This window comes from Mercurialis annua, linkage group LG8 (assembly GCF_937616625.2).
Source record: "Mercurialis annua linkage group LG8, ddMerAnnu1.2, whole genome shotgun sequence".
NCBI lineage: Eukaryota > Viridiplantae > Streptophyta > Magnoliopsida > Malpighiales > Euphorbiaceae > Mercurialis > Mercurialis annua.
The window spans coordinates 15,860,693-15,882,452 of record NC_065577.1 but is presented as its reverse complement, the minus strand read 5'-3'; the positions used below and the strand labels follow the sequence as shown (position 1 = coordinate 15,882,452).

The following is a 21,760-nucleotide window of genomic DNA, read 5'->3' as shown; positions in this document are numbered from 1 at the left end:
GGTAAAGTGATTTAGTGGGCTTCATGAATTGGGTTTATAAATCTTCATTTATATTTTTTTCTTTTAATTGGCTAAAAGCCTAAAATGGCTCACAAACTATACCCACTAACTTAAATATCCTTAATAATATATCCAAATAATACACTTTAATCCTATTTAATTATATTACCAATTATTTTAAATTCAATATTCTAATTTCAATAAATGTAATAAAGTATCCGAATAATGATGATGATGATGATTATTATTATTATTATTATTATTATTATTATTATTATTATTATTTTAGTTCAAATTTATATTTAAACTTTATAATATCGCTTACGAATATCACAATACGTGGTAAAACCGACAATTGAAAATACGGAGTATTACATTCTTCCCCTTTTAAAATAAATTCACTCTCGAATTTAAATTTAGCCACGTACCTTAAGAAAACAAGTGGGGATAATGCTTATGCATGTCAGATTCTTTTTCCCACGTACACTCCTCTACCGAGTGGTTTCTCCAGAGAACTTTCACCATCAGAATATCTTAGTACGATGTTTTCTTACTTGAGTGTTTGTTATCTGCACTGGTTCCTTTTCATATGATAATTCTTCATTTACTTCTACACTCTGAGGTTGGATAATATGGGAGGGATCTGAAATGTACTTTCGTAGCATCGATATGTTGAAAACCGGATGCACTTGAGACATGTCTGGTGGTAGAGCTAGCTTGTAAGCTACAGCTCCCACACGCTACACTACCTTGTACGGTCTGACATATCATGGAGCCAACTTCCCTTTCTTACCAAACCGTATCACGCCTTTTATAGGTGCATTCGTAGAAACACATAATCACTTTTCTGTCGGCTGAAAGCAGTCTCTAGTCGCTGCTTGATCACCGGTATTTTTTCAGAATTAATCTGTATGATTTCAGTCCCAGTCAGTTTTCTTTCTCCGAGTTCTTCCCAACACATGGGAGATCTACATTTCCGACCATATAATGCTTCGTACGGAGCCATTTCAATACTGGAATGGTATGTTGTTGTACGAGAACTCTACTAATGGCAGATATGTATTCCAGCTACCTCCAAAGTCTAAAACACACATACGGAGCATATCTTCTAAGGTTTGGATAGTCCATTCAGATTGTCCGTCAGTCTGTGGGTGAAAAGCGGTACTGAAATCCAACCGCGTTCCTAAAGCTTCTTACAGACTTTTCCAGAATCGAGAGGTAAACATTGAACCTCTGTCTGAAATAATTGACACTGTCACCCTGTGTAAACTCACAATTATGTCAATATAAATCTGTTCTAATTTTGCTGCAGTATAAGAAGTCTTGACAGGAATGAAATGAGCTGATTTTGTCATTCTGTCGACAATCACCCATATAGAATCAAACCTTGCTGAATCGTTGGTAAACCGACTAGAAAATCCATCGTTATCCATTCCCATTTCAAGGAATAGGTAACTGTTGTAGAAATTCGTATGGTCGTTGGTGTTCCAGTTTAACTTGTTGGCACGTCGAACATTTCACTACAAACTCTACTATATCCTTTTTCATGTCGTTCCACCAGTACATTTCTTTGACGTCATGATACATCTTTGTGGAACCGGGATGGACACTATATGTTGAACCATGTGATTCTTCCATGATCTTTTGCCTTAGGTTCTCATCGTCTGGTACACATAACCTGGTACCATATTTCAATACTCCATTGACAATACTGAAATCTTGGCCCTTTCCTTGTTGGACTTCATCCATCAAACACTTCATTTGAGGATCATCAGCTTGCAACTCTTTAATTCGATCAATTAGTGTTGGTCGTATACTCAATTGAGCCAGTAAATTTCCAAGGCTTAAAACCTCAAAACAGATGCCTTGATTGCACACTGTTTGAATATCCCTGATTAACGGCCTTCGCCACAATGTAGTAATATGCACGATACTTCCTGCAGACTTTCTGCTCAGCGCATCTGCCACTACATTGGCTTTTCCAGGGTGATACTGTATAGTGCAATCATAGTCTTGTAACAACTCTAGCGACCTCCTCTGCTTAAGATTCAATTCACGCTGATCAAAGATATATTTCAAATTCTTATGATCCGTGAATATCTCACATGATGCACCATACAAGTAGTTTCCAGATTTACAGCACAAAGACTACCGCTGCTAGTTCTAAGTCATGTGTTGGATAGTTCACCTCGTGCTTTTTCAGCTGTCGAGAAGCATAAGCTATAACTCGACCATGCTGCATCAAGTCCCAAACCGTATTTCAAAGCATCACAATAAGCAGTAAACCCTTCAGTACCTTCCGGTAACGCTAGTACTGGCGCTGTTGTCAGACATTCTTTCCATTTTTGGAAACTTGCTTCATAACGATCTGTCAAGTCAAATTTTGCATTTTCTGGGTTAGCTTTGTTAAAGGTGCAGATATTTTTGAAAAATCTTGCACAAAACATCTGTAGTATCCTGCCAAACCCAAGAAACTTTGGATTTCTGTGACTGAACTTGGTCGCTTCCATTCAGTTACTGCCTCGATCTTCTAATGGTCAACTTTAATGCCACTTTGAGACACCACATGTCCCAAGAATGCAACTTCTTCTAACCAGAATTCACATTTGGAGAACCTAGCATACAGCTGGTGTTCTCTCAGGGTCTGAAGCACCAAACGCAAATGATGCGTGTGTTCCTCCTCCGTATGCAAGTAGATTAACATATCATCAATGAAAACTATCACAAACTGATCCAGAAACGGCTTGAATACTCGATTCATTAAGTCCATGAATGCCGCTTGTGACTTTATTAACCCGAATGACATAACTAGAAACTCGTAGTGGCCTTACCTAGTTCTGAAAGCACTCTTTAATATATCTTCATTCCGAATTTTCAATTGATGATAGCCCGATCTTAAATCAATCTTGGAGAAATACTGTGCTCCTTGCAGTTGATCGAATAAATCGTCAATTCTATGCAAGGGATATTTTTTCTTGATTGTAACTTTGTTCAGCAGTCTGTAGTCTATATAGAGCCGTAGTGTTCCATCCTTCTTCTTAGCAAACAATATTGGTGCACCCCAAGGTGATACACTCGGTGGGATGAAACCACGATCAAGTAACTCCTCCAATTGATCTTTTAGCTCCTTTAGTTCTGCTGGTGCCATCCTATATGGAGGTATTGATACCTGAGTTGTACCAGGAACCAAATCAATGCAGAACTATATTTCTCTATCAGATGGTAATCCAGGTAATTCTTCTGGAAAAACATCTGGATACTCACACACCACTGGTACATCGTAAACACTGCCCTGACTCTTATTCATGTCTCGCACTATAGCCAGGAACCCTTGACACCCTTCCTTCAGCATTCGTTGTGCTTTAATAGCTGATATCAAACTCGTAGGTGACTTTGTCTTCTCACCTTGAATTGAAAATGGTTCAACTCCAGGAGTGTTAAACGTCACCCTGTTCTTCCGACAATCCAGATTCGCATAATGTAGTGCTAGCCAATCCATCCTCAGTATCACGTCAAAGGTTAATACCTCAAGCAACAGCAAATCGGCAAAAAAATCTCGTCCTTGAACACTCAATGGACAAGACGGATAAACAATGTTTGTCTACACTTTCACCTACGGGAGTGGTTACTGATAAGGTATTTTGCAAATAAACAGGTGATCTTCCCATTTTCACCGCAAAACTGAGTGAGTAGCACACGGATCAAATACAATTAAAGCATCTGTAGCATATATAGGGAGAGTACCTTGCATGACTGCATTTGCAGCTTGAGCCTCCTGAGGGTTAAGCGCAAAAACTCTGGCTTGTCCCCTACCAGCCTGGGGAGCCTGATCAGTACCTCTACCACCACCATTTCTTCCTCCGCCTCTACCTCCAAATCCTCTACCGCGCTGGCCACTAAATGTACTTCCCACTGGACCCTGTCTAGAAGCTGTAGAATATGTAGGTCTTGGCTGGTGATAAAATGGTTGTACTACACTGGTTGAATAACCCTGTTGTCCCACCATCGGACATTCCCTAGCAAAGTGACCTTGTCTGCCACATACAAAACATGCTCTTGTAGCAAGATGACATACACCATAATGTTTTCTCTTACAATTTTGACAAACTGGGGGTAATGTTCTTGCACTCCCTGAACTTCGACTGCTTGAACCTGCTCCTAGAGTGTTAAATCGTACATTATGTATACCCTTATTAAAATTTCAACGCCGAGGTCCTGAAAAACTTCCTGCACTAAACTGCACTGGGGTACTTTGTACAGCACTAGTATTTCCACTTCTAGCTTGTTGCTGCCTGGTAGGATCAGGAATTCTTCCAAACTGAATCAGAGATGTTTCCATTTACCGAGCACTATCAATTACATGTGCCAAGTCTCGATTCACCTCAGTCAACAAACCAATGAAGTCGGCTCCTAAGCCTTTCACAAACCTCGAATTGACCCGTATTGGGTCTATCATCAGATTAGTCACCTTTAGTTAAGTCAAGTAGCATGTCCCGATAGTTTTATGTCACAGATAATGGTATGGAAAACTCTCTGTATCGCGTCACACACTCTGGCCAATTCAACTGCCCCATTGTCGGCTGAATTACCCGTCTAAACCAGTCTTAAGTCAAGTAGCGTTCCGTTCTACCTCTTCAAGAAAATCTAAAGAGTCGCCAGAACCATCAAACTCTGTTGGCTTCAAACGCATATACGCCAGAATAATGTCCCTATCAGTTGTGCCATCTGTTCTCTGTGCAAATTCTGCATCTCCACTTGGTTGCTTTGCATTGCATCAATCCCAGCTAGGAACCGGTTGAGATTGAAGTCAGGGGCAGTTTGCTGTTGTGGCATCCCCGGTGCCTGAACTGGTGCTTGTAATCCTGCAGCTTGTCTCTTACCTCTGCCCCGACCTCGTCCACGGCCTTTTCCTGCCGCTGGTAGTGGTTCATTTCCTCCACCCTGGACAGAGGCCTCATCATGTGCCTCCTCCTCATTCTGTGCTTCTGCAGCACGAGCTCTTGCTTGCACGAGCTACTACTATAATCCTATACTAAAACACACAAGCATAAACATATTCACAACAAAACATACACCACAGACTCACATCCTAGAGGGGAAGGCTGAATTTTTTTGAAAACAATGAATACGTATCAAAGACATAACTTGATTCCTATGTGCCGCAGTATTTCCTAGATATCAAACATATTTAATACATAACACGTAAAGCAATGGCCTAGGTTTCTAAACCATTGCTCTGATATCTGTTGGGTTTTTTAGGTTCATAACACAGCGGAATTTCAAAAATTTATCTAAAACCCAAACCAAGATCCATGTAATTCGAATAAATAGATTAACAACAGAATTAATACTTACTTGTATGTCGAATTCAAACAACAATATAGGAAGGAAGGAGGTGGTTCACTTTGGTGATACCTGGCCTCGGATCAGAAACGCCTCCAAAAGAATGCGTCCTCTACGAGTACCCACACGAACAGACCTTAGTCAAAACTAGTGCTTGTGTGCTAGCACAGTTGATTCACAAAGCAATTTCAAATTTTAGTGATTTTGTCTTGTGTTTATTTCAAAAACACTTAAACCAAAACCCTAACCTTTAAAGTCTATTTATATGAAAATAGGACATCTAGGGTTTACTCAAAAACGTGTTTTGCAATCATATGCAAACACTACGTTTTTTATAACTCTTTTGAATTCATGTCTATTAAAAACGCTTTTTGATAATTACACATATATATTAATTATTATTATTATCTTCAGAAGATAATACCTTAAGGAAAACACTTATCCTTAAATTTCGAATTAATATATATATACATATATATATATATATATATATATATATATATATATACATATATATACATATATATATATATTACGAATTATATATAATAATTAATCACTTAATTTCATTGGGCTTGTACAACCCGTAACTGTTTTGGGCCTTCTCTTTGTGTGCGACCCTGCAGGTTCATATAAAGTTGGCAGTAGGCCCGAAATCCCTATTTCAGCCCACAAGTCATAAGTGGCCTCTGGCAAGACATTATGACTACCCAAGTTATACGAATATCGATAATCCGATTTAACCATTTACAATAATATTTTAATCCCTTTGTCTCTCGATATCCATATTGAATATAAGGAATAGTCCTGTCATCCTTATAATATTCAATCATTAGTTTCCTGATTCTAAGTAGACTGAAAATGATAACTCTTTATCAATTCATTTAGCATGGCCATGCATTTCCTTCAGTCTATCTTCTTTCAAGGGCCCCATAATGAGGGACAAATTCCTTCTCAATCACTCACATTTCTCACATAGTGACTTTCATATCCAATGACAATCTATTCCATTATCCTGTTAAAGATAATGTAAGACTGTATCAAAATATGAAATAGCTATGTAGAAATCCATGATGATTTCAAGGTCAAAGGATTATACTAATAGAACTATAATGAGAATTACATATGACAGTTATCTATGTAGTATTCTCAAGGTGGGTCATCCAGTGCCTTATTTCTCAAATACCACCTATGATTTGACTTTATATCTCATATACATGATTAGTAAAACATAATCATCAGTCAACATCATACTAGTCTCAATGTACTATTAAGACTAGGGATAGATGGAATATAATTCTTTTATAAAATCTAAGGGTTCTACTATCAAGTCACATACTTGATGACCTTAGAAAGAATTAACCATTTGAGTATTTTAATCATAATATAAAATGATAAAAACTGCCAATCAATAAATAACAAAAGGATAAAGTCAATACATGGTCAAACATGATTGACCTAGTGCATATCACTAACAATCTCCCACTTGCACTAGGCCATATCTACATTAAATGTAATACCCATGGATCTAGTATGACTCTCATGCTTAGGCTGTTGTAGAGCCTTAGTTAGCGGATCAGCAACATTATCATTTGTCGAAACTCTGCATATCTTCACGTCTCCTCTCTCAATGATTTCTCGAATGAGATGATAATGTCTATGTATGAGTTTGGATCGCTGATGTGATCTGGGATCCTTTGCTTGTGCTATAGCCCCATTGTTATCACATAACAAGTTCACTAGATCGGATATACTAGGAACAACTCCTAATCCAGTTATGAACTTCTTGATCCAAACAGCTTCCTTAGCTGCGTTAGAAGCAGCTATATACTCAGCTTCTGTTGTAGAATCAGCAACGGTGTCCTGCTTCGAGCTCTTCCAGCTGAAAGCACCTCCATTCAAACAAAACACATATCCTGACTGTGATTTATAATCATCAATGTCAGTTTGGAAGCTAGCGTCTGTGTAACTCTTTACAATCAGCTCAGCTTCCTGACCACCATATAGAAAAAATGCATCCTTGGTTCTTCTCAAGTACTTAAGGATGTTCTTAACTGCTGTCCAGTGACTTTCACCTGGATTTGACTGGTATCTGCTCGTTGTACTAAAAGCATACGAGACATCAGGTCGAGTGCACAACATTGCATACATGATAGATCCAATAGCAGAAGCATATGGAATCTTACTCATGCGGTCTCGCTCATCCTGTGTTTTAGGACACTGAGTCTTGCTGAGACTGATGCCATGTGACATTGGCAAGAATCCTCTCTTGGAGTCTTGCATACTAAACCTGTTTAATACTTTATCAACATAAGTGCTTTGACTTAGGCCAATGAGTCTTCTAGATCTATCTCTATAGATCTTAATGCCTAATATATAAGAAGCATCACCCAAGTCTTTCATTGAAAAACACTTCCCTAACCATGATTTAACATTTTGCAGTATGGGAATGTCGTTTCCAATGAGTAGTATGTCATCAACATAAAGGACTAAGAAAACAATCGCGCTCCCACTAACCTTCTTGTAAACACAAGGTTCATCTTCATTCTTGATGAATGCAAACTCTTTGATAGCTTCATCAAAACGAAGATTCCAACTCCGAGAATCTTACTTTAATCCATAAATGGATTTTTGAAGCTTGCAAACCTTTTCAGAATTCTCTAGACTGGCAAAACCCTCAGGTTGTGTCATGTACACATTCTCAAGCAAGTTTCCATTAAGAAACGCTGTTTTGACATCCATTTGCCATATCTCATAGTCATAATATGCAGCTATGGCAAGAGAATCCAAATGGATTTAAGCATAGCTACTGGTGAAAAAGTTTCATCATAGTCAATACCATGTATTTTTCTGAAACCTTTTGCAACCAGTCTTGCTTTATAGGTATGCACATTGCCATCCATGTAAGTCTTTATTTTGAAGACCCATTTGCACCCAATGGTTTTTACACCATCCATCGGGTCAATCAAGGTCCAAACTTGATTATCATACATGTATTGCATTTCAGATCTCATGGCTTCGAGCCATTTTTCAGAGTCAGGACTATTTATGGCCTCTTGATTGGATGTGGGTTCATCTTCCACAATCATCACATCATTATTCTCAGTTATGAGAAATCCATATCTCATAGGATTATGACGTATCCTATCAGACCTCCTTTGGCCTTGTGGTACTTGTCCTGGTTCAGCAATTGCCTGTTGATTCATTTGAGGTTTCATACTTGGTACAATGCTACTTTGTGGTTCTTGAATTTCTTCAGTTGTACTGTACTCCCACTGGTTCCTTTGGAAATAAATTCTCTTTCCAAAAAGACACCATTTCTAGCAACAAACACTTTGTTCTCATAAGTATTGCAGTAGTAATATCCTTTAGTTTCTTTAGGATATCCAACAAAAAGGCATTTGTCAGATTTGGATGCTAATTTATCTGAAATTAGTCGCTTCACATAAGCTTGACATCCCAAATCTTAAGAAAAGACAAACTAGGAGTTTTTCCAGTCCATATCTCATATGGTGTCGTTTCAACTGCCTTTGATGGAACTCTATTCAAAATGAATGCAACGGTTTTTAAAGCATAACCCCAAAATGAGATTGGAAGATCAGTTTGACTCATCATTGATCGAACCATATCCAATAGAGTTCGATTTCTCCGTTCAGACACATCATTCCATTGTGGCGTTCCAGGTGGAGTCAATTGAGAAATGATCCCACAATCTCTTAGATGACCTACAAATTCTTGACTTAAATATTCACCACCTCGGTCAGGTCTTAGTGTTTTAATATTTTTACCAAGTTAATTTTGTACTTCATTCTTAAATATTTTGAACTTTTCAAAAGATTCAGATTTATGTTTCATCAGATAAACATAACCATATCTACTGAGATCATCAGTAAAAGTAATGAAGTACTAAAATCCACCTCTAGCATTTGTACTTAATGGACCACGTACATCTGTATATATAAGGCCCAATAAGCTTTTAGCTCCTTCACCTTGTTCAATAAAAGGTGTTCTTGTCATTTTGCCCACTAGACAAGATTCACATGTTTCAAATGATTCATAATCGAATGAACTCAAATGTCCATCTCTTTGAAGCTTTGATATGCGTTTCTCATTTATATGGCCTAAACGACAATGCCAGAGATAAGTAGAGTTTAAATCATTTGATTTAAACTTCTTAGCATTGATGTTATAGATTGATTTTTCATTAGTGTCTTCAACATTTAAAATATAAAGACCACTACTGCGTGGAGCATATCCATAAAGAATGTTATTATGCGAAATACTGCATTTATTATTCCTAATAATAAATTCAAAACCATCCTTGTCCAAACAAGAAACATAAATAATATTCCTACACATTGTAGGTACATAATAACAATTATTCAAAGATAAAATAAGTCCACTAGGCAAAGATAACTCATAAGTCCCTACAGCTAAAGCAACAACTCTTGCTCCATTGCCAACTCGTAGGTCCACTTCGCCTTTTGTCAAAGTTCTACTCCTTTTGAGACCCTGCACATTAGTACAAATGTGAGATTCAGATCCAGTATCTAATACCCATGAATCAAAAGTAGAAAGATTAATTTCTATAACATGAATACCTGAAGTGGTAGTCTCACTACCCTTGTTTTTCTTCAGATAATCCAGATATTTCTTGTAATTCCTTTTCCAATGTCCAGGTTCCTTGCAGAAAAAGCAAGTTCCTTCCTTTGCCGGTTTTGCTTTGGGTTCATCCTTGGGCTTGGACTTGGGCTTAGTCTTCTTGGAAGCCTTTCCCTTGCCCTTACAAGATCTTTTCATACCCTTTCCCTTGTTGACCATAAGAACATCCTTAATCTCATCCTTGATGCTCTTTTCAGCAGTTTGAAGCATCCTATGCAACTCTGTGATGGTCTTCTCCATATTATGCATATTGAAGTTCATGATGAAACCATCATAAGCCTCAGTCAAAGATTGGAGAATAATGTCCGTAGCCAACTCTTGGGCAATTGGGAGACCGAACCTGTCCAAATGTTTAAGATGACCTTTCATCTTAAAAACACGAGGACTGACTGAGCCGCTAATAGTCAACTTGCAAGAAAGCAAATCCTTGATGGTATTGAAGCTCTCAATTCTTGCTCTCTCTTGGAACATTTCCATGAGATCAGCAATCATGGTGTTCGCATCCAATTCCATCATTTTCTTTTGGAGTTCATTCTCCATGCATCCAAGCATAATGCAAGTGACATCAATAGAGTCATTGAGATGCTTCGTATAAGCATCCCTTTGAGCTCTAGTAGCAGCAGGAGCTGGTTCCTCAGGGAGGGGTTGATCAAGGATATATTCCTTTCTTTCTTGCCTAAGAACAATTCTTAGATTTCTGTACCAGTCCAAAAAGTTAGTGCCATTGAGCTTATCCTTCTCAAGGATTGATCGCACTGATAAAGTATGTGTAATGTTTGAAGCCATCTCTACAACAATAAATATACAAGTAGCATTTAATAAAAGGCATAATAAAATTCCCACAACTTATATCTATAATTCATATAAAAACCCTTAATGATAATTTCAACAATTGAAAAATAATAGTGGGACAATATCCATATTTCACCCTACTTCAAGTAAGCTTTGGCTTATCACTTTAAGTGTGGTTTATTTAGGTAGGTAACATTTTATCAATTACATCTCATGCAATTTTTGAATATAGAATATTAACATCACATGTAATCTTGATATTCTATCTTATACCCTAGGTTCAAAACTATTTTGATAACCTAGTTAAATCTATCCAAATCAAACATATGGATATCACTTTTATCCAACTTATCTTACTTAGATGACTTTATACATTATGCTTTTGGCAATATCCTATACATAGCAATCTAAGTCTTGATAAGTGTTATTACAATGGGAGGTATATGTAAGACTTAATATTAAATAAGGGTTTGTTATTTATCTTATTTAGTTATCCTATCTTATCACATATAAAATAATCATGCAAAGCATATAAACAATAAGATTACCAGAAATTTTTCTCACATGTTACACTTAACCGTATTAAATTTCTTTATCCGAAATCAATAATCTTAACTGATTACGGTCTATTTTAATATGTTCGAAGTAGATTAAAATAACCCCAAAACCCTAATTACTGCATCTTAAAAACTGATCAGAAACAATTTATTTAACACTTAAATAACAACAGTTTCATTAATTCAGCTCATAGCAGAATTAAACACTATTTTATAAATTATGTTCATAACATAATTAAACACAGTTTTACTAATAGAATTAACAGCAGTTTCATAAACAGCTAACAAATCCTATTCAACACAGAATTACTAATAGAATCAAAACAGTTTCACAAACAGTTTACTAATCCTATTCAAAATAGAATTACTAATAGAATTAAAAACAATTTCACAAACAATTTACTAATCCTATTCAAAAACTGGTTTCCTATTAGAATTAAAACAGTTTCATAAACAGTTTACTAATCCTATTCAAAAACAGTTTTATTAATCTGTTTCCCCCTTTCTTATCAATTCGTATGAAAATTAATACTATGAAACCTTTAATCAAATTAAAACGTAATATTAATTTAGAATAATATATTCGAAGTTTCAATCACATTAAACGATTAATCAAATAATTATTTTTTAAATTATAAATTTAAAATAAACTTCAACACTTCTAACATTTTATTACCAAAAAAAGTAAAAACTTTGAGCAAATATGCTCATTATAATTCCCGAAGGTATCACTTATAAAATTTAAATGTCTCCTTCTCCATGATAATGATGCTAAGGATCCACAAATCAAATTATGACTACAAACTGTGGCTAAAGTATCATTTTCACACAACCTATAAACTTTTCTAGTAAGCTAGCTGCACATACCCTTATCTCCATTTAATATCCAACAATTATGAATTCCATTGCTTTAAATAAATGAAAGAAAAATTCAATGCATTCATACACAATTCACATTTTATCCATCAATATGACATTGTAGCTATATAATTATTAAACTTCCAGGAACCATAGGCAAAATACATAAGTCAATGTATAAAAAAATAGCTCAAAACAAGAAATGAGTATAGTATATTAAGGTTTAAAACCTGCACAAGAACTCAAATAATTTCACATTCATGAGCCCACAAAATAAAATCCTTGACTTATTATATCATATATAAAAAAAATCGAAAACACATGAACAACCCTTGTATGCCATTAATGAATGACAATATTGGAGACTTGATCTTAACGGAGCATGTAATGAAACTAAAAGCAAAACCATACCATAAATACACTACTCTGAAACACACGAATCAATCAAGTTTGAAATACAATAAAACATTAAACCCGTCAACTATAACAGTTAAAAGATCAAGAATTCAGCAACTATCATCACCGATCACTCAAAATAACCCTCAAATTTTCAATTAAAAATATAAGCTATTACAATCTCTAAACAATAATTAAACGACTAATCCTTACATAATCTTCAAGTTCATCTGTAATTAACGACTGAAACTCTAAATATCACGTCGTTTAGTTCAACCGATCCGTCGTCTACTTTCACCGACTGAAGATTTGAAACTTCCCGCTTGGAGATTGACGAGCGAGGATGAGGAATTTGTTATTTTTAAATAATTTGGTGGAGGTTTGAAGCTTGGTTATGTATTGATAAATCCTAGGGTTTTCTCATTTGTTTGAAGCAGAATAGAAGAATAGTAGGAAGAAGAAGAATATGAAGGTGATGAAGGAAATGGGTAAAGTGATTTAGTGGGCTTCATGAATTGGGTTTATAAATAATCATTTATATTTTTTTCTTGTTTTTTTATTTTCTTTTAATTGGCTAAAAGCCTAAAATGGCTCACAAACTATACCCACTAACTTAAACATCCTTAATAATATATCCAAATAATACACTTTAATCCTTTTTAATTATTTTATCAATTATTTTAAATTCAATATTATAATTTCAATAAATTTAATAAATTATCCGAATAATGATTATTACTATTATTATTATTTCAGTTCAAATTTATATTTGAACTTCATAATATCGCTTACGAATATCACGATATGTGGCAAAACTGACAATTGAAAATACGGAGAATTACATTAACATTATTTGTAAGTATTTTTCAACTTTGTTTGTTTCTTCGAATCATTTGTTGGAGCCGATAGATTTTGATGTTGAAAGTAGTATCTCAGCAGCTCACAACGAGTCGCTCTTTGGGTTGATCACGAACGAGGAGGTTAGATGTGCTACTATTATTATGTACAACGATAAATGCCCGGGTACGGGTGGTCTAAATCCGGGTTTCCTTAAACACTGTTGGAGCATTGTGGGCAATGATTTGGTTGCTATGTGTCAGACGTTTATGGTGAGAGGAAGGATAGAGGAAGGGCTGAATGATACGGGGTTGATTCTCATTCCTAAAATCAAAACCCCGGAGTCGGTTTCGAATTTGAGACTGATATCTCTCTGTAACGTGGCTTATAAGATACTGTCAAAAGTCATGGCAAATCGTATGAAACACCTCATGCCTTTGATTATTGCTGAAAATCAAAGTGCTTTTGTGGAGAATAGACTCATTACAGACAATTTTTGGTGGCTTTTGAGATTGGCCATTATCTGAGAAGGAAAAGGCAAGGCAAGGTGGGCGTTTCAGCTTTAAAAATTGATATGAGCAAGACCTATGATCAGATAGAGTGGGCTTTTGTGCGATTCATGATGTTGAAGCTTGGGTTCGATAGTAAATTGGTAGATTTGGTGATGAAGTGCATTACTTCAGTGCGTTACACGAGTATATGGGAGATTAATGGGGATGAGCCGATTATCCCGACCCGTGGGTTGCGCCAGGGTGATCCGCTTTCGCCATATCTCTTTATTATATGCACAGAAGGGTTAAGTTGTATGTTGTCTGAGGCTGAGAGGGTGAGTTCGCTGCACGGGATTGCAATTTGTAGAGGTGCGCCTTCGGTAAGTCATTTGTTTTTTGCTGATGACTGCTATTTACTTTTTAAATCTTCTATGGAGGAAGTAGCGGTTATCCAATCTATCCTTGGGGATTATGAGCGCATGTCGGGTCAGAAGGTAAATCTCGCTAAAACAAATATTTTGTTTAGCAGGAACGTTGGTGGCCATGATAAGAAGTATATTTGTGAATTCTTGGGTGTGAATGAGGTGGGAGATCAAGGGAAATACCTAGGGTTTCCTTCTCTAGTGGGGAAAAATAAGAGACAAATCTTTAGCTTCATTAAAGATAGGGTGTGGGGCAAGATCAAGGGGTGGAATGCAAAGGCCCTCTCTCGTGGTGGTAAGGAGATTCTCTTGAAAACGATTGCTCAAGCCATGCCCAACTATATCATGAATGTTTTATTAATTCCTTTAGATCTTTGCGGGGAGTTAGAGAGAATGATGAACTCTTTTTGGTGGCGGCGTAATAGAGAGGAGAGAAAAGGGCTTTATTGGGCGAGTTGGGATAGACTTTGTAAGCCGAAAAAGTTTGGAGGAATGGGTTTTAAAAAAATTCATGACTTTAATTTAGCCATGTTGGCTAGGCATGCTTGGAGATTAATTAGCAACCGAGATTCTTTGACGAGCAAGGTGTTTAAGGCAAAATATTACCCTAAGGCAAGTTTTCTTGAGGCTAAGTTGGGGTGTAATCCTAGCTTCGTTTGGAGTAGTATTTTTGCAACTCAAGAGGTGATGAGAAAGGGTGATAGTATTGGTGATGGTCAATCCACTGTTATAGGCTCTGACCCTTGGCTGGATAGAGTTAATTCGGGTTATGTTACTTCTGAGCTAAATCCAAATTTGTTTAACAACAAGGTTTGGCAATTGTTCATGGAGGGGACAAATGAATGTGATGAAACTATTATTCGGGATATCTTTAACCCCGACAACGTGGATAACATATTAGCAGTTCCCATAAGTGTGCGAGAGGTGGAAGATGGATGGTTTTTGTGTCTAGAGAAGAAGAAGTTCACTGTGCAAAGTGCTTATCGCTGTTTGCGTGGAGAGTTAGTAGAGGGTGATGCGTTATTGGACGGTTTCTGTTGGAATAAAATCTGGAATCTCCAGGTTCCCTTGCATATCCGAAATTTTTTTATGGAGGAACATGTCTGGGTTCCTCCCCACAGCTGATAACTTGACTCGTAAGAGAGTCTTCATTAACGAGTTGTGCCAAGTTTGCAACGGATGGTGTGAGACGGCAGTGCATTTGTTTACAGATTGTGCCATTGCTAGGAGGTGTTGGGAGGCGGCTCGTTTGAACGTCGGGGTGGGAAGTGGTCTGGAGCTAAGAAATTGGTGCAAAAGCTGGTTATATGATATGGGGAAGATGTGAACTTGTAGCTGTTATATGTTGGAGATTATAGTTAAATAGAAAAAATTTAGTTTGGGGAAAAAAGGGGCATCGGCAGTGGAGATAGTGAATGCAGCGAGTAACCAAGTGTTTGCATGGAACTCGGCCAGAAACAGACATACTGTTCCAGGCGAGGTTCACATAGTGCATGGAGATGGTGTTGTGATATGGACGCCTCCCCCGACTGGTTTTGTGAAGGCCAACGTTGATGCAGCCATTTTTACTGAAGAGAGGAAAGCTGCAGTAGGATGTGTTCTTAGAAATGAATCGGGCGAAATTATTCAAGCCATGCAGTTTTGTTTTAATGGAGTTTTTGAAGCTCGAACAGTGGAACTGATGGGCATTAGAGAAGCTCTTAGCTGGCTAAAAGATTGGAAGAATATCATCATAGAATCTGATGCGCAAGAGGTTATCGCTGACATCAGGGACCAAGATAGGGGTGAAGGAGATGTGCTTGTTAATGATTGTGCTATGTCAGCGAAACAATACTTTAATGATCGTTTATGTTTGTACGGCGATCTGCGAATGAAGCTGCGTATTTGTTAGCGCGTAATGCTCGTTCTTTGTCAGGTAATCGGGTTTGGTTTTCTAACTTTCCCGAATTTCTTACATTTGTATCTGTTTCGACTTTATCTTATTGAAGTTTTTTTTTACCATAAAAAACTATTTTTTATTAATAATAAAATAAATTTAAATAAATATACTTTTCTAGATAACAATATAAAGTGACTAACTATTATTTAATCAAATAAAAATAAATATTAAAAACTTGGGTAAATTACATATAAAATAACCAACGTTACACGATTTTTAAAAAATAACTAGACTTTTAAAATGTGTCAATTCAGGGCATCACCTTTCATTTCTTTTCAAAAACAACATGGGCAAATTTTTAGGTAAAATTTTGCTGACTTGGACATCCGATGGGTATGCCACGTGTCTTACCACGTCAGCAAAAACGCCACTAAATTGAGTATCAGTAGTATGAGACTTATGTAACTTGCAAATAAGTTTACCAGTAGTATGAGACTCCCTCTGAATTGAGTATCCTTGAGGAACAAACATGTAAATATTTTCATTCAACTCCTCATTGAGAAAAGCAATATTAATGTCCAACTGAGACATGTACCAGCCATTGATTGCTGCTAAAGCCAGAAAAACTCTGACAAAATTACTCTTTAAAACAAAGAACACACAAAATTCTCCACGAATATAATAGAATGAGTCACCAAAAAAAATCAAGAGATGGAACACTATTGTGCAAAGCAAGACAAATAAAAAACTTAACACGAGGCGGAGCTAGCGATTTCCAAATGCGTTTGAATGGAATAATAAACACCCCACCTACCCAATTCTTCCGATCAAACCATTCCCTTTCATTATGCCATCATTATTAAAAACCATATGACCTGCCACATTTTGCTGAAAACGACGTGCATGAAAATTATATTCACCCATGCATGCAAATTACTAACTTTAAAAGTATGGTCATATACCCCTTGTAATTATTCGAATTAATTAGCTCACCATCGTCGTTTACAATAAATCCAGGCGTCCGTCCCACAAAGTCAAACCGAGCTGAAGCAGCTTTACCCACTTGATCTTTTAGCTCCGATAACAAACGACAATAAGAAACAGACGAGTAGGCCTTCAAATTCGAACTTTAAAAAAACCTCATCACATTGACCCACCCTAGCTGTAATATTGCTATCACTGGTCCAAACATTATCAAAAAGTAATAACTCTGCACCTCTTGAACGACGCCTCCAACGTCAACCCACATCTCAAACATTATAAATCGTTGCACCCTTTTGGTTCGATAGATTATATAATCGGGAAAATAAATTAAAAGCTGAGCCATTATCAATTCAACTATTATTCCATAGCGAAACAACAACTCCATCTCAAGTTTTATATCTCAAATTATTGATAAAAACAGTTCAAGCCTCAATGTCATTGCAACAAAATATTTTCAAATACCTCTCCAAATAAATGACGTTTTCTTCACATCCCCATGAAATAAAAGATTCCAAGATAAATAATTCAAAATAACATTAACCTTAAAAATCAACCTCACTAACAGTAATTTCCATAATAAAGCTTTTATGAAAATTAATAGTCAGCAGAGAGATTAGCTCAAAATAATAAAGAATACGGGTCAAATTCCATAACTTCTCAATATCAAAGGGAATGTATAAAATAGTGTCATCCACAAACTGAAGTAGAGAAATAGGCTCATGATCTGTAGAATAACGATATCCCCATGTCAAATCCAGATCACCTGATTTGTCAAAATCTGCTTTAACCCCTACACACAATAACAAACGAATAAGGAGAATTGAGTTCCCTTGGCGAACACCCCTCTTCAGGTTGATCCGATCATCCGAACTCCCGTTGACAAGAATTGCTATGCTTGCCATAGAAAGACAATAGGAAATCTTATCTATCCATTTTACTCATAGAACACATAACTGATAGCAAATAGTCCCAATCAATACTATCAAAGGCCTTGTGAAAGTCAAGCTTGATAATCAACACTTTCTCCTTCCCCCTAGTGGCTGAATGAACTAACTCATTAGCTATCATAAAACACTCCAAAATACTCTTTCCTTTCAGAAAAACGTGTTGGCTATTAGAAATAACATTAGCTAGAAAAAGTGCTAATCTCCTAAAAAGAATCTTGGAAAGCAGCTTAAAAATACCATTAATCAAACTAATAGGACGATAGTCCTTAACATTGATGAACCCACCACCTAGGAACAAACACCATAAACAAAGAATGAACACCTCTAGACAATATATTAAATTTGTAAAACCCAACAAAGAAATCAACAATAGCATCTTTCATAAATGGCAAAACTCTTCAATAAAGATAGACGTTAATATCATCAGGGTCCGGTGTCTTTATTCCCCCACAAGAACAAAGGTCATTGAAGATTTCACTCTCACCAAAATACAGAACCAACATATTATCCACAGAACCCATGATTTGTATAAAAAAATTACAAAATCATTTTTTTATTAAGTTTAACTATGACAATTTACTATATAGGGTGAAAATATATTCTATTTTAACCAATGAAATATAATTCAAATGATATAAACGCTTGACAGAAATATACTAGGTTGTGAATCGATTCTCATAAGTAATCCGCTAGGTCGTGGATCGATTCGCACAAGCGATCTCCATTATCCTATATATTCTATCTTAAAGTTGGATCGGTAATAGACAATGTTATTAAAACCGGACCGGACTGGCCGGTCGAACAGGGTTAACCGGGAACCGGCCATCTATCTGGTCCGGTTAAATATAAAAATTCAACATTTAAAAAATTGTGTAAGAATCGGATCAAACCGGAAAAATTCGGGTTATGGACAAAAACGGACAGCTCCGGTTTTTGAATATCTCTTACTATTTTCTAAGGTAGACATGATTTAACAATTGATTAGACTTTTCACTTTATGTCATCCTAAATTCCTAATAGACTCAAGTACCTATGCACATCATTTCCTTTCATTTACAATTGTTATCCTTTTCCATTTAAAAAGTTTGATATTTAAAAACAAAATTTATTAATACGGAAATTTTAAATTAAATATCAAATTACCTTATAAAATTAATACACTTCTTTAATTAATGCAACATATTAATTTTATTATTGCATTGATTAAAAATGTATTTTTATTATTAAGTTTTAAATAATTAAATTTATGTTGAAACACATACATTTTTTTGATTTTTTTATTATTAATAATATTAAAATTCAAATTTAAATTTGAACCCCTCATGAAATTGATTTGATTTTTCGTCCAGTTTTAAAAATATTACTCCCAACACACACCATCTCTTTTTTACAAAATTAATACAAAATATTTAATAATTAATTTTATTTAAATATATTATTATTTTTCAATCAATTAAATTTATATTTACATACTGAATATTTAATTTTATTTAAATATATTGTTATATTTTTATTTATAAACTTTTATTATATAACTTTAATTTAATCATTATTATTTATTAAAATAAAAAGAGTATTGTTTTCTTTCATATAAATAATTATTTTATATACTCTTAAAAATGTCCATGTATAATTATATTTTACAAATAAAATTTTAAAAATATAACAATACTTTTTTTTTCATATCTTTAATATATAACATTATATATTTTTAATTTAAATAATTTATAAATATTAAAATTAAAAAATCCGATCTAACCCGGTTTAACCTGTCGAACCTTAAATTCTCGATGAAGTCGGTTTGTTTTTCGGTCCGGTTTTAAAAACATTGGTAATAGATGAATAATATATATGTTCGAGAGTCTTAACAAAAGTCACATGGCCAGCCAATCACAATGAAGAATAATTAAAAGGAGCAAATGTTAAAGAAGCAAATGCCTCAGCATTTGTCTCCTGGCTGAGACCTTTTGCGACGGATAATTCCGTCGCAAAAGTATATAGTCTGTCGTAAATTAACTAATTTTTCGGCAAATTTCTGCCATTTTCCGCCATTTTTTATGTTTTTCCAGTTGTTTTAAACCTGTTAAATACAATAATATCAATCATTTATAAATCACAACCAATTGAAACAGATAAATAAATATGTATATATATAAATATCAAAGTATACATTTAAACGTTAAAAAAGAAGAAAAAACATATTATGCTTGTAATAAGATAAGCTAACACGACAATACAAAGTTGTAGTGTCGTCATCGTCTGGTGGGGTAGGTGGAGGCTGTGGCCTAAACTCTGTAAGAAGGTTAAGAATCATCTTGACAATCTCCTCATGGATCAGCTGGGCCATGGTCGCCGCCTGCTGCTCCTGAACCAGTCGCATACCCTTCTGAATGCCGGCCTGCACACGGCGCTCGACCTCCTCGTCCGCCTACTTCGACGACATAGAGGAGCTGCCTCGCTGCACCGTGCTGCTTATCCCGGCGTACCTGCTGCTCGCAGAACCCAAGCCGTATACACGTTTCTTCTTGTTGATGCCCTCGATGTCTAGAAACACCTGGGTCTCGTCCACTGCCGCTGGACTCGAGGAGCTACCCTCTCCGGTTTGAGGCTGTGTCGCAGCAACAAGCCTCTCAGTGATGGCTTCCTAGAAAACAATAAAAAACATATCAGTTTAGTTTTAAAACAACTAAAATGAATAACATATTAAAAAGTAAACCTAATTTCTAACAAAATTTCGACAGCATTTCTTCTATAATATGAGCATCACCCAGTCCTGCAAGCAAATTACAATATATAATCCAACCAATAAACATGTTCAATATAATCTACCATTTCTAACTTGTTAAATTCAAATAAACAATCTACCCTAACATATTTAGCACCTAACCAACAAGCATTTTCAATCTAATATACAATTTCAGAATTATTAAAATCAACTTAGAGAATAATAAGTTTAATAAGGACTAACAGTCATATCTTGAGCCGCTTGTCGACTGGCTTCTTGTCAGCCTTCGTGGAGTGAAGGCGAGTGTACAGCTCCGTTGCACTCGGTCTCCGGCCAAGCTGACTTTCCTAACAGAAAAAATACACTTTAATTAGTATCAAAATAAAGCAAATACGTTATTTAAGTATTTTAATTACTGAATTTTAAAACAAACCATCACATCCATATGCTTGAGAGCAGAGCGAGATCCACCAGTATGGCGGACAGGTCCAGAACTGGCGCCCGCTGGCTCGCTCATCCGATTTGCTCGGGCAGTTTCTGACCTCTTCCTCTCTTTCTCTGAGTCCCAAAACGCGTTCCAAGCATCCCAGATATCCTGCGTCAAGAGATATTCTTCTGTCTCGTCCTCCTCATTCTGTGGATGTTGTCTTTATAGCGGTTGGCTGCGTGGGCCATGAAGACCTATCTGATGACCTCCTCGCTGTACGCCGGCCTATCCCACCAGAACTCCTTCTGCAAACAGTACAAACATGTTGCATGAGTTGGTTTTTTCAGCAAAAGCATAACATACAAGTATTAAACTGTAAATTTAATTACCTGGAACTCCTGGAAGTAGAACTCTCTCTGCTCCGCTGTTTGAAGCGCCAT

At 36.0% G+C, this 21,760-nt stretch overlaps 3 protein-coding genes across 3 annotated transcripts; all 3 read right to left on the bottom strand.

Moving 5' to 3' along the window:
• Positions 1 to 524: 524 nt before the first annotated feature.
• LOC126661691 (uncharacterized) lies at positions 525 to 1,439 on the bottom strand. Its single transcript, XM_050355552.1, has 3 exons — positions 1,198 to 1,439; positions 836 to 1,013; positions 525 to 740 (listed from the first exon to the last, which is right to left on the bottom strand). Exons 1-3 carry the CDS (start codon positions 1,437 to 1,439, stop codon positions 525 to 527), a joined length of 636 nt encoding a protein of 211 aa, XP_050211509.1.
• Positions 1,440 to 3,670: 2,231 nt separating this feature from the next.
• Positions 3,671 to 10,245, bottom strand: LOC126661690 (uncharacterized). The gene is made up of 8 exons (XM_050355550.1): positions 10,162 to 10,245; positions 9,966 to 10,006; positions 8,497 to 8,537; positions 7,990 to 8,069; positions 4,881 to 5,027; positions 4,631 to 4,762; positions 4,225 to 4,318; positions 3,671 to 4,158 (listed from the first exon to the last, which is right to left on the bottom strand). The coding sequence occupies exons 1-8, from the start codon at positions 10,243 to 10,245 to the stop codon at positions 3,671 to 3,673; spliced, it is 1,107 nt and encodes a 368-aa protein (XP_050211507.1).
• Positions 10,246 to 20,596: 10,351 nt separating this feature from the next.
• On the bottom strand, positions 20,597 to 21,760 carry LOC126661689 (uncharacterized). Its single transcript, XM_050355549.1, has 7 exons — positions 21,710 to 21,760; positions 21,587 to 21,625; positions 21,327 to 21,527; positions 21,163 to 21,240; positions 20,998 to 21,072; positions 20,936 to 20,941; positions 20,597 to 20,812 (listed from the first exon to the last, which is right to left on the bottom strand). The coding sequence occupies exons 1-7, from the start codon at positions 21,758 to 21,760 to the stop codon at positions 20,597 to 20,599; spliced, it is 666 nt and encodes a 221-aa protein (XP_050211506.1).

What these genes read in the sequence shown, in the direction of transcription:
- LOC126661691 (XM_050355552.1), bottom strand. Translation starts at nt 1,439, where the DNA reads ATGGGAATGGATAACGATGGATTTTCTAGTCGGTTTACCAACGATTCA. An exon ending in TCTCGATTCTGGAAAAGTCT is followed by an intron (nt 1,014 to 1,197) that starts GTAAGAAGCTTT and finishes ATACCATTCCAG; the next exon opens with TATTGAAATGGCTCCGTACG. An exon ending in GCCGACAGAAAAGTGATTAT is followed by an intron (nt 741 to 835) that starts GTGTTTCTACGA and finishes AAGGTAGTGTAG; the next exon opens with CGTGTGGGAGCTGTAGCTTA.
- LOC126661690 (XM_050355550.1), bottom strand. Translation starts at nt 10,245, where the DNA reads ATGGAGAAGACCATCACAGAGTTGCATAGGATGCTTCAAACTGCTGAA. An exon ending in AGATTAAGGATGTTCTTATG is followed by an intron (nt 10,007 to 10,161) that starts GTCAACAAGGGA and finishes ACATTGGAAAAG; the next exon opens with GAATTACAAGAAATATCTGG. An exon ending in GTCTAGAGAATTCTGAAAAG is followed by an intron (nt 5,028 to 7,989) that starts GTTTGCAAGCTT and finishes GTTTTAGTATAG; the next exon opens with GATTATAGTAGTAGCTCGTG.
- LOC126661689 (XM_050355549.1), bottom strand. Translation starts at nt 21,760, where the DNA reads ATGGCGCTTCAAACAGCGGAGCAGAGAGAGTTCTACTTCCAGGAGTTC. An exon ending in TCTACTTCCAGGAGTTCCAG is followed by an intron (nt 21,626 to 21,709) that starts GTAATTAAATTT and finishes TACTGTTTGCAG; the next exon opens with AAGGAGTTCTGGTGGGATAG. An exon ending in CGAAGGCTGACAAGAAGCCA is followed by an intron (nt 21,073 to 21,162) that starts GTCGACAAGCGG and finishes ATTGTATATTAG; the next exon opens with ATTGAAAATGCTTGTTGGTT.